This window comes from Ruditapes philippinarum, unplaced genomic scaffold (assembly GCF_026571515.1).
Source record: "Ruditapes philippinarum isolate M1 unplaced genomic scaffold, ASM2657151v2 ctg5358_1_1_1_1, whole genome shotgun sequence".
NCBI lineage: Eukaryota > Metazoa > Mollusca > Bivalvia > Venerida > Veneridae > Ruditapes > Ruditapes philippinarum.
In genome coordinates, this window is record NW_026864894.1 from 48646 (window position 1) to 61367 (window position 12722).

The following is a 12722-nucleotide window of genomic DNA, read 5'->3' on the forward strand; positions in this document are numbered from 1 at the left end:
CAGTAGTTATTTTTGTTTGATAAACAGGCTGATTTCAATTGATTTGTCTATATGTTTTCTTTTTCATATAAACAATGAGGTATACGTAAGATAAATAATAAAATAAGGGAGTAACCATTACAATAAGACCGTTATAATTTTGTCTATCTATCCTGTGACTGTTTAGAATTAAAACAAAACAATATTTTTTTAGAAGGCCGAAGTGACGATTCTTTTCTTTTTTGTATTTCATATATCCCAAATACCCCAGTCAGTAAAATTAATTTACCAGATTACTATTTATCTTCATTGAATAATGATATATTTATCTAAACTTACCTTACTTGGATAAATCCACGAGCTAAATATCAACTCGCACGTGTGTTGATCACGTGGGAACCATTTTAAGTCCACGTGACAGTAGGATCGTGCATGAACGTTTCTAACATAAAGTACACGTCCTAGACTTGAGACTTCAACCAGCTGATCACGGAATGGTTCTGGTGGGGAGACTCTACAAAAACATCAAGAAACTCTTAATATAAAATCAATATGATTGATTATTAAAATGCTAATTGTGTAATGTAGAAACAATGTTCCATTGTTTATATCAACATTCTTGTTTTTCAGTATTATGACATTATTTCATTTTATACCTTGATGTTATGTAAATGAAATATTTTGATTTTAATACAAATTCTATGTTTTATATAAATTAACCCGATAGAAACATGGTTTCAAATTATCTTATATGTTGTTTCACATATGCAAGCTAACATATTGTTAACTAAGCGTGTATGACTATTTACAATCTTGAATTAATTTCTTAATCTTTTTATGTATTATCATTAATACATGCAATACTGCTTACGTATTGTAAACAGAAATATCAGGCGTCCAAATACCGGATACTGGCATGTAAACCTCTCTGACTCCGCCATATTCTTTTGGATTCCAAGCCAGTCTGTCATCCGTCCAGTACTAAAATATATAAAAATTATCAAAAACTAATCTAATGAAATTATAATCATTATTCTCTCTTCCTTGAGACAAAGGTAGAAATGATTCCAAAACAATTTTTCAAATACCTTAATCTAAAAATATTAATCTGTGAAACTACCATGCAGATGGTCGTTTCATTGAATTATTGCACTAAATCATGAATACTGTTACACAAAGCCATGTTATTCTATATCTAAAATACAAATTTTTTAAGAGTATTTTGTCAAGAAAGACACCCAAATTACAATCTTGATAAGTGCATGTAGAGGTAACGTTTCATTGTGAAGTTATTTTTTTCACTTTTCTTCAAATAATTGTGAATAAATTAGAATTTGATCCATTTCTTTGAATCACAATAGTATCTTCAAGAAAGAATAAAAGGCATGCAAGTCTCTACCAATTTTAAATGCTATAGCTTTAATAGAGGACTCCATTTTAATAAAAGGTCATTTATGCTCCGGAAATGCTTTAAGCTTTATTTCTAAAAGCGTTTATATTTTTGGTATCCTGTTAAAGTTTCAAAAGTTGCCAATTAACTGAACCACATTTTGGCTTTAAGCAATTAGTACATTTTTAGTGATTTAGTATTTTGTATAGAAGTCAACCTTTGTTTACTTGTTGCTATTTATGACAAATAATTCCACATTCGCCGCTACTTTCTTCAGGTGAAAATAATCTAACATCTAAAATCGTTACTTAAATGTTACTAGAATAAAACTGATGTATGCCCTTTTAAAAAAGGAAAACAATATTCATTTCTGAGGCATAATGTGCCTTCAAATAATTCTGTGTTTTTATGTAGTTCATGTTTATTACTTGGAAGTCTGAGTTGAATTTAATTTCACAATTTTTATTTTTTATATTTTATGACCACATGGAGACATTTTGTCTTCAGATTTCATAGTGTTTACCATACTGTCGACCTTAGAAATAACCAGATAATTTCAGATGGAAATTAGAAGCTGTGAATAAATTTGAATCCGTTGCCATGGATACACATATTAAGGATTATTTTTCGTTTGAATGAATTCTCATATTCAGATATTTACCAATGATAAACTGATCGTTGATGACAATTCTTCTTTATGTGCATCCTGAAATAAATTAGTTCTTTTATAAAATTATAATGCTATATGGTTCCATTATTTTTTGATAAATAAAGGTTGATTAAGTTATTGTCTATAAACAATAAGATGAAGTTGACCAAGCAAACGTATAAATGTAAAGCAATTTATATTAAATTCATTAATGTAAAGCATTTGCAAGTTAAAGACATAATCTTGTATGATGAAATAATTGTTTTCTTTTTCTATCTTCTACTTGTCATTAATATATAACTTAACATGTTCGTTTAAGTCGTTTAATATTGAATAATGAAAACATGTTGTAAAAAACTTAAGAGACAAAAGTAACGAGTACTTAAAAATTAAATTGCATATCAGATATGTCTTTTTAACGAAAAATTGAATTAAAGTTGAATTCATATTTTGAGAAATATTGACAAATATATCTCAACGAAATTTAAGAAACTAATTAAGAGTTGTGCGAATCAGTGAGTTATTCTGCAGGTGCCTGTGAAAATAACAATCTGTTACGTGTCTGTTCAAACATAAGTTCATTGATTCCGTTTATAAATGCCATGTTAAGTTGAGATATTATCTGTAGTTTACTGGAAGTGATAAATGAACTTGTAAAAAATAACGGATCATTCGAATGTAGATATCTATAGTATTCAATTATTGTATTTTTTGTAAATGTTTGGCACCTCTAAATCGAAAAACTTTCATCTTGTATTTAATTTTACATCACCACGCTGAAATATCGTAAATATTTATTTTATTAGATAATATAGAAATGTCCCTTGTTTGTAAACTTTAAAACTGATCATATTTTTTGTTACCCAAAAAGCAAATCTCTTAATTAAGGAAAGAATAGAATCAGTGTGTAATTTAAACTTAAATTTAAGTGAACAATCAATGAAAGAAAAACAGTCAATTTCAACTTTCAAACAAATATTATTTTTTAAGTTGAAGGACAAAAAATTTTTTTAGGGAGGACATATCAATTATTTATCGAACTTACTTGTAAAATTTAGAGAAACGTGTATGGCATACATAAGGTGGCGGGTGATTATGAATAGCGTGTATATAAAACCAGTAATAAACTATATGAGTAATTATGATATTTTGTGACAATGTTTCAGGTTTTATTCCCGGTGTCCGATTTCAGGTGATAAATAATTTATACCCCTTATTTTCTGTCAGAGCCAAATGGTATATTATAATTATTGTTTAACTTTAAACTGTGTCATTGATTCTATCTTTCGTACGTGTTTAACATATTGAATTGATCTGCATTATCGTTTTCAGAACCAACAATAAAATATTAAATTACCATAGAAAGAATAAACGCATGAATATTGATCTATAAATTGTGATATTTAGAACCATGTTAATATTTAATGTATCGCATGGCACCGTGCTTGACAAACATGGTAAAAGCTAATTAGACGATTACATGGACAGCTCTGTATTTCATTGAAATATTGAATTTTGCGGTCCGTTCTGGCGCTCAAAGTCATCATAGAATTGTTGTACTTGCGTTAAATATACGTCATTGAAAATCTTTTGTCAGTAAATATTTTACTAAATTACAAGAACTCAAAGAACGAAATAAATATGAATATAACAACAGTTACATAAATAATTATATAAAACGAAGACATTTTTGAACTTCTTATAAAAACTCAAAATATCGGTTCATTTTGAAAAGATTTCTCAACATGTATGTTTTTGTTTCAGTTAGATAATGGCAGAAGCAATTAAGTCAACAAACAAACATCACACAAATCTAAAACAAATGTCAGAATAAAAATACTATATCATTGTTTAAAATATAAGTACATTTAGTACTGTGTAATGAACAATACTACAATAGTACGTACATGTATAGAAAAGCAACACATTAAATTGACCAGTGGGATTGCAGCTATTTTTAGATCTTAGATAAAATTTGTTATATACTATTCTTAGCGTTAAGTGTTTCCTGATTCGTTAAGGAGGGGTTATTGTTTACAGATATGATTTTTAAAAGTCGACATATTCGCGTCAGTTCTGTCTAACAGTATCATAATCACGCGTGTTATTGTAATACATGTACTATGCATTTATGATTATGAATCAGTAAAATGGTTTTTTATATAAAAAAAACCCTATAAATATATATACATGCAGTTATACATACTAGATCGTCTATTCGAACTATCGCTGGATAAACTTTAACGGCAACATAAGAATTAGCCTTCCTCGTCGGTAACACATGTTTCCTGTATCCTTTCTGTAAGTCATCAAGTAAATGACTGATGTCTTGATATTGTGCTGTGACTGAAACAAAAATACATTGAATCTTTAACTGATATATAACATTGTCTAAAGTGTATAAAATTTTGGTGTTTGTTATTATGATATACCAGGAAGGCTGCGGGGATTGTCAAACAAGAAATTAATATCCCTGCAACCATCTTGACTGGAGGGATAATTCATAAATTCATAATTCTTTGTAAAAAGAATCTATCGTTGACAAAAAACATCTACGTAGAATTTCTATAATAATAATAATAATAACAATAATAATAATAATAATAATAAATAATAATAATAATAAATATATAGTGATGCAGTTCCAACAGATCAAAAGCCTAAAACCTAAAACATTTCACTATCTAGTGTGTATTAAAATGATGACTCGTTTTAAAAGAAAATCTTTACTCTTTTACTTTCATTGAATTTATCGATATCGGATTAATATCTTGTTTAGAGTTTTATATAAAGAACATGCAGATGACCAGTCATGGACATGTATATAATAATATAATTGTTATATAAGATTTTTATTATGTCGTTAGTAATGAAAATAAAATATTTTCAAATGTGCTTTTATTGAGACTGGTCAATAATTTACTTCAAATAATGTTTATCCTTTTTTACTGTATTACAGAAAGTTACTAATATATAATGCAAACAAAATATCTTCAAGTATTTACACGCTATATCATTCAAAATGTTTACATTTTAATACACTTACCAATTTGTATATATAAAACCACTATACATGTTAAACTTCCTTTCAAAAACATCTCTGTAACTTTAGATGAACCTCACAGTTGAATAACTTATTGTAAAGTGTCACATACTGGAGTTTATTTTCCTTTATAACTTTACATGTAGCGCGTAATAATACAATCTTTATTGTATAGAATGATATATTCGGGTAAATTAGTTAACCGATAAAAAACAAGGTTTTACTCCAACATTGAAAAAGATGTCATTAAACCGATGTCCACTCAAGCTTTACTTTTATATAAACTGCTTTTAAAACATTCGTAATTGTATATTTTAATGTAAAACAACATTGATTTTACGATAAAAGAAAAGTTTTCTCTCGTGTATTTTATTATCGTTATTAACACTATTATACTCGCTGCAAGATTTAATGGAAAACTGTTGGAAATTGTTCATTGTCACACAAAGTCATTTTCTGATATTATAAAGCTCACTGATAGAAGCTGGTTTATATTCTATAGGTGACATTGTGCTAGAGCCGGTGTAAAATTGATAACCAATTCTAATGATGAATGCGTGCTGATTTAATTGATTATTGACATGTCTTTTAATCCGTAAAGGCTCGTGAAAAGTTGAGGGATAAAGTACAAGATCTATATTAAGATCAGGATAATCATACAGTTTAGCAACTTATATATATAAAGTAATGTATGTGTAGTTCAAACTTATACAGCGTTTCAAGACTCTTTTTCGGAGTGGGGGATAGGGAGGTGAATTTCGTTAATTGTTATACTTAACCTTTAATCCGTAAAGGCTCGTGAATAGTTGAGGGATAAAGTGCAAGATCTATATTAAGATCAGGATAATCATACAGTTTAGTAACTAATATAGAAAGTAATATATGTGTAGTTCAAACTAATACAGCTTTACAAGACTCTTTTGTTTTAGTTTATACAAATTTATTATAGTTTGATTGTGTTGGAAGCTATATGCTTATTGAAACACTCCCGAATCCTTTCCTGTAAACAAAATCCTTTTCTCTTAAATTGGTTCTAGTATCATATTTTAAAATTACGCAAAGTTTGAATCAATCATATTATATACAGTTTTTATTCTGCCTATATATATGTGATACAACTCTACCATGTGAATTTAAACTAATATATGATTTATGTAAACTTACAGTTAGTATGATAACAACAATAACAAAATATAGCAGATGATCTCGTGTTTCTATCAATGTTACCTCTGTTTGCCTTTCATAAAAAGTCTTACGTGTATCCTACGTCATCCAACATAAAACCAACTTTATTTAGAATTAACGAAAGACCATTTCAATAAATGTTTTTACATTCAGTCACATAATACTGTAGACTATAATTAACTTTATTTTCCAGAGAAAAGTGAAGGAAATATATAAACTATGATTGACCCTTTTATTTGGTCATATGTATTGCTATTCAGAAATTAAAAGTGTTATGAAATAGGAGTCATAAGTTAAGACGATTTCTTTGAAACACAAAATTGTCCTAGTTTTGGTCTTAAGACCGATTTCAGATTAGGAATTAGCCCAGATGACTTAAAACCAGGGGAAAAAAACTTTTATAATGTTGGTTTATGTTTCTCATAAATACTAAATCATATTACAAAATTCATCAAACTCAATATTAACGTTCCTTTTTCTTTTTTTAATATAGCGACCGAAAAATAATTTATAAAATAGGACCGTTTTGTAAAAATACCGGCATTGGTCGAGAAGGAAAAAGGACTGCTTTATACAATTCCTTGTAGTTGAGATATCAGCTACATAAAATGCAGAAACTATGAGACCTAGCTTTGTTCGACTTAAATAACCAGCCCATGAAAGTACCTCAAAATAAGCCAAATAATCAAAACTTTAATCAGGAGTTAGCAATAAAAACAAAGCAGATAGGTGATAATGGTGGAATCGGTTTTATTTAAGCTGTATTCTATCCTAAAAGGGCCTTGAATTAAAAAAGCACATAAACCGCTCTTTAACCTCTGAGGACTGAGCACTGTGCTATGATGAACAAGACATTGACCTCTATGACATGTTATCAAGGACCTTTCTGTTCTTCATAGTTTCTTATCTTAAAATAATTGAAATATAAACAAATATATCGTTAAAGGCAGAACAAAATCTATCAAAAAGGACCAAATGATGATCACATATTTTAAGACCGTTGTTGCCGTGTTAACAGTCGGTATACTTGTGACACACGGACTTATTTGTCAGTTTCCACATTGTGAGACTGTGCAATGTGAATCGGTAGATGCGGATAACTGCACCGGAACTATCCGGATGGGAGGTGGATATTGCGGATGTTGTATGGTATGTTTTACTCAAATAGGTAAATATTTCCGACTTGTTTTATTAATTTTTTGTGTTTTATATATGTTGTTACAATGTATCATGTACTTTCGTTTATAAGTCCACTTTAAAAAAGCTCTTCAGAGCTTACGTTGTTTTCATATATTCACCCACTTTATGAAAACGATACCAATTGCCTTGGCGTGACTTCTCTTTACAAATGTATCTCAATGTGGACTTTAAAATTTCCTTTTTTGTTTGGAAATATTATTAAAGCTATAATATACATATGACATACATTTATATCATTGATGAAAATCTTCTATTAAACATAATGAATGTACATGTAGCTGTATTATTAATGTTCACTTGTTATATTTGTTTCAGGTTACCTGGAGCCATGTGTATATAAAGATGCGTTAGATGAACTACTCTACCCACCAACCGCCATCTGTAACCCCGGACTTTACTGCGACCGTAAATCATCAACATGTCAGTCTATTCCAGGTGTCGGATAAATGTGACATGATATGTAATGCTTCCAGATCACGATTAATAAATACAAAGTCTTTTTTTCTGTCTTTTTGCCTTCATAATTGTTTTTGTTTTATTATATGTTTTATAGTAGTTATTGATATTATTTGCCGAGATAGGAGGGAAGTCACAAACGTTTATACTACTTAAAAGTTAAATAAGATCAAGAGTTAGTGCCTAAATAATTATCTGGGTTACTAGGCAATTTTATAAGTATTGAACAAACATAAATAATCTTTTCATATGCGTTTCAATACAAAGTTAATATTCAAAATATACAAATATTTGTCCTGTAAATATAAACCCCTAACTTCACTGCAAAATGTCTCGCACAATTTTCATTTAGATATAAATAAATCATATACAAATTATTAACTCGATTAGTTTACTGAGAATTGAAGTCATATTTTCCAATGTAAAGTACACAATGGTTTTAGCAAAGTTCATTATCTATTTCCTTTATTCCTTATAAACATATTATTAAATTTATAAAATTAAATATCATTATTTCTGTACAATAGAAATAAAGACATAGCATTGCACGCATACTTAAGAACATGTATACTTAAGTCAATGTCCTGACTTAAGTTGACAAGGGCAATTTTTTCATAAAGTTTGACGCTTTGGCTTAGCTTAGTATCCTGTCTTTGCTATGTGCACTTTGCTTCGTTTTTTTTTTTATTTATCCTATATTTAAACATGTAGAAGCGGCATAAGATTGCAATGGAGATTTAAGGTCAGACAATTCGTTCTAAGTGACTCACCAAGGCTTTCATAGAAGCAAACAAAGGTAATCATTTTATTTCATTAAAAGTTTTGATGAGCGCTTCCATGGCATAGATTAAGATAGAACATTATCCATCTATGTTTAGTAGCCTAATGAAAACCTTATCATGATTGACATTAAGATACTATAAGTTGACCTCTAGTAGTTGACCTCCTGTAGTATGTAAGTGTAACCTGTTGTTTCAAATACTTAAGGCGAAAACGTGCTAAGGATGAAAGAAAGTATATGTGCAGTGATTATGGTTTTATCAGCCGTTGCTATGGTAGCAACAGGACTAATTTGTCAGTATCCTCCTTGTAACTTGGTAAAGTGTAATATAGTAGATCGGGATAATTGTCAGGGAACTGTACGGATGGGTGGGGGTTACTGTGGATGTTGTGAAGCCTGTTTTACGGAAGTCGGTAAGTGTACATCACGTCTTTATTGTCTTTCAGTCTTGTTATAGTTTGCTGGTATTCCGGAATCATTGATTCAAGTACATTTAGTGTTAAAGTTTGAATACCACTTAAGCTAGTGCTATAAGGAATGATGCACTTTTCCATTATCCCAAATAAAATCAAGTCTGCAATTTTCATGGAATTTTGTTGCTTTCCGGTGAATCTCCGTTGTTGTTGTTGTTGTTTTACAAACGTACGGTATTTTAACTCGGCATGTTAATAGATTGTACAATATAGAATATGCACAGCTATCATAATCTATTGACTCGTTGATTACATAATTTAGATAACTGTTTAGTGCTAGTCAACAATATTGTAATATTTTGTTTTTCAGGTCTTGGTGAATCATGTGGGAATAAGGAATATGAGGATTCTCTCTATTACCCACCCACTATTCTATGTGGACAAGGTCTACACTGCGAGTACAACTCCTCAACATGTGAGCAAATTCCAGGCTACAATCTTGGCTGAATTATACCTGTAGATATATAAATCTAAATAATATACATGAAAATTAACAGTTGATTTGTTTTCCTGTTATTAGTTATATATGTCTGTAATTGCACTTTTTCTGTTAATATAATATTACGAAAACATGTATAAAAGTCAACACATTTGTGGAGGATTATTTGGATATAACATATTTGAAAAATTATCTATTTTATAGATACCAATTAATCATATCCTAAATTATTCTCATTTGCATGTTGAAATTACATTTTTGTACAGTCGAACGGACTTCAGGGAAACTATGATACATCTGCATTATGTAAGGCCACTATGTTTATATTAAGCGAAATTTAAAGACATTTCCGGAAGTACGAGTGCATACTTAAAATAGGTAATGAAAGAAAAACTAAACTAGCCCAGAATAACTCCTAAGCTTACGAAAAATTTTGTAACTCGACAGAGATCTGACCGCTGGGTTTTCTTCAAAATTACCCGACTAAACGGCAGTTTATTCGAAATGAATGAATATTTCAATTTATTGCGCATATAAATATGATCAAATTATATTATTATTTGTAATAACTGTTCAATCAAAACATCTTATCGTTGTTTTTTCATACCTAATAGAGGAGTTGAAATATTGATTAAAAAATCCACTATATGTATACTATCTTTTAACTGCGACACATATACTATGCTAATATAGACACAATTTTGTCACAGAATGGTTAATTAAAGGAACTCCACTGAGGTTCAAAATCCTGTAAACATAAAATTTGAATTTCTTTCATAGATAAGCTGGGGCACTTAAAACAGAAAGATATGCAAAAGATAAATAAAATTTACTCAGAAATAAATTGCAAATCTATTTTTGTGCTATTCTAAAGTTACGCTACTTTTCAATTTAGGGAGATGTTTAAACAATTAGAATGATTATTCTAGGTAAACGATGATCTAAAATTTTGGATGCAAGTTAATGGTCTAGACTTACATCAAATGGAAAATTAATCTTGAACATTTAAATGTTAAAATACCTCAGTGATGTCCCTTTAGGGTGACATTATGCCCATCAATGGGTAGATATAGACATGATAGAGTGAACCGGTGAAAGTCAAAATAAGTTAACATTTTCTCATATATAATTCCTTTCAATTTTATGATTTACTTCACATGAACGATAAATAACTCACTAGGCCCTGTGAAATGTGTGTAATTATCCGTCGGAATGTATCATTAAAGTTCAATTCATTAAAAGAGTGGGGCAGTCTTTTTATATATTTAGGTAGATTTATTTTTACTCTAAACATTTTCAAATATCATGTGTTACAATCACCATTATAACGACCAATTTATTGAAATATATAGTCAATTGAAGTCAATTTGACAATGAAAAAATGAGCATAATTTGACTTAAACGGGCCTTTTTATACATTCGAAAACTAGAACTCCGGGAGCCAGATGTGTCGCCTTGTGAACAATGTAGTTTAGGAGAAATGGCCAGGACAAAAATAAATATGAAAATTAACAAAGGGCAATAACTCATAAATTAAGAAGTGCAGAGTACCGGTTCTGGTGCCCAGGACTTCTTATCAAAAAGATCTATCATCCTAATAATATGAAGTTGAAAGACCATAGCTTTTATACTTTAGGAGAAATGGCCTGGACAAAAATACTGTATGAAACTTAACAAAGGACAATAACTCAAAAAATAAGAAATGCAGAGTACCGGTTCTTGTGCACAACGACGCCGACAAAAGAAACCCCTATATGACGCCTTTTTCAAGGCCCATGATAATTTATTTTACTTTTTAAGAGTTGGATACATATTTAGATGTGATCGGTATCCTGCTTCCATCACAACGGTCAATGACAGATATACAATACAAATTGATGTAGCTCCCTTTAAAACTTTTTTTACTTGTTCTAGATAAAAGTTTGAAATCCTTTGTGCGTATGTCGTAACAACGTACTTTCTTATCAGATTTGAAAATACGGAATTGGACCTTCTGTGGTATATACATGAAAACCCTGTGATTTTGTTTTCAATTCATCAAAACGAAGCGACATCTAAATATGGATGAAATAATGTGTGTTGTGAAAACTGTTGCCATGGTAACAGTTCTTGTTGCAGTAACGTCTGGACTTATTTGTCAGAATCCGGATTGCGAGTATGTGCAGTGTGACCCGGTAAATCCGGACAATTGTACAGGGACCATGCGGTTAGGTGGCGGATTGTGCGGTTGTTGTAAAGCGTGTTTCACGTGTGTCGGTAGGTGTTATCTATGGAAACTTTATCAGGAGGGTGGGGATGTGGTGTTGATACAATATTTGACACGATATTTCTGTCTGAAATGCATGTATTACTTGCGTAATCCTTACAATTACTATGATTCCGATCGTCGTTTCAATGAAGTGATGTATTTCGTTATTACACACAGGCTAATAATTTCTTTGGTTTGGCATATTTGATTTTTTCTTAAATATATTTCGATTGTTTTTTATTTTCTTTTCATTGATCAATATACTTCGACCCTATATTTTGTTTGGTATATTCAGCGTATGTAATATAAACGATCCTGGTTTGTTTTGAACGTTTCTTTTGGTATACATTTCTTTCTTTCTTTCTTTTTTGTGAAAAATATCAGCTGTTGATTTAGAACATTTCTTTTGTTCAGTATACTCCGAACGTTTCTTCTGTTTGATACAGCAAAGCGGCCTTTGATCATTATTCACTAATAACGCATTTCATGTAAAAGTTCATTAACTTGACATTTCAAGTACAGATGTTTAAAAATAAATTAATATACAATCATTTTCATTTGGTTTCAGGACTTGGCGAACCATGTGAGAGTGGGGACAGCCTTCATGCTATGTTTTATCCGCCAACTGTTCTCTGTGATACAGGACTGTACTGTGACGACAAAAACCTAACGTGTGTCGCAATTGAAGACACTTATTTCGGATGATTTCTTTGTTGTTGTTTCATTCACATAACAGCAGCAACAAAAATACCCAGAGAAAATCAAACATTTTGTTATGTATTGTATCAAATACACATGTAGGACAAAGTATAGTGTAGGGGGTAGAGCAACGATCTCGAGATCCGGAGGCCTTAAGTATTGAAACCCCCGCAAACAGGA

General features: G+C 30.2%; 4 protein-coding genes across 5 annotated transcripts in view; 3 read left to right on the plus strand and 1 right to left on the minus strand.

Moving 5' to 3' along the window:
• The window catches only part of LOC132727196 (acetylcholine receptor subunit alpha-like), a 32651-nt gene extending 27028 nt beyond the window's left edge, over nucleotides 1–5623 (minus strand). The window contains exons 1-5 of one of the 2 annotated variants that reach the window (XM_060712623.1): nucleotides 5065–5591; nucleotides 4225–4364; nucleotides 2031–2075; nucleotides 851–960; nucleotides 319–493 (exon numbers count right to left, since the gene is read on the minus strand). In XM_060712623.1, coding sequence (XP_060568606.1) covers nucleotides 319–493; nucleotides 851–960; nucleotides 2031–2075; nucleotides 4225–4364; nucleotides 5065–5116 — 522 coding nt within the window. In that variant the 5' untranslated portion in view covers nucleotides 5117–5591. Of the gene's footprint in view, nucleotides 1–318; nucleotides 494–850; nucleotides 961–2030; nucleotides 2076–4224; nucleotides 4365–5064 lie in introns of both variants that reach the window. The other variant, XM_060712622.1, reaches the window with a different exon arrangement.
• Nucleotides 5624–7186: 1563 nt separating this feature from the next.
• LOC132727200 (uncharacterized) lies at nucleotides 7187–7947 on the plus strand. The gene is made up of 2 exons (XM_060712626.1): nucleotides 7187–7414; nucleotides 7762–7947. The coding sequence occupies exons 1-2, from the start codon at nucleotides 7222–7224 to the stop codon at nucleotides 7890–7892; spliced, it is 324 nt and encodes a 107-aa protein (XP_060568609.1). The 5' UTR covers nucleotides 7187–7221; the 3' UTR covers nucleotides 7893–7947.
• A 908-nt stretch (nucleotides 7948–8855) lies between these two features.
• On the plus strand, nucleotides 8856–9650 carry LOC132727201 (uncharacterized). Its single transcript, XM_060712627.1, has 2 exons — nucleotides 8856–9096; nucleotides 9467–9650. The coding sequence occupies exons 1-2, from the start codon at nucleotides 8907–8909 to the stop codon at nucleotides 9601–9603; spliced, it is 327 nt and encodes a 108-aa protein (XP_060568610.1). The 5' UTR covers nucleotides 8856–8906; the 3' UTR covers nucleotides 9604–9650.
• A 1896-nt stretch (nucleotides 9651–11546) lies between these two features.
• LOC132727199 (uncharacterized) lies at nucleotides 11547–12609 on the plus strand. Its single transcript, XM_060712625.1, has 2 exons — nucleotides 11547–11851; nucleotides 12412–12609. The coding sequence occupies exons 1-2, from the start codon at nucleotides 11656–11658 to the stop codon at nucleotides 12546–12548; spliced, it is 333 nt and encodes a 110-aa protein (XP_060568608.1). The 5' UTR covers nucleotides 11547–11655; the 3' UTR covers nucleotides 12549–12609.
• Nucleotides 12610–12722: the final 113 nt, after the last annotated feature.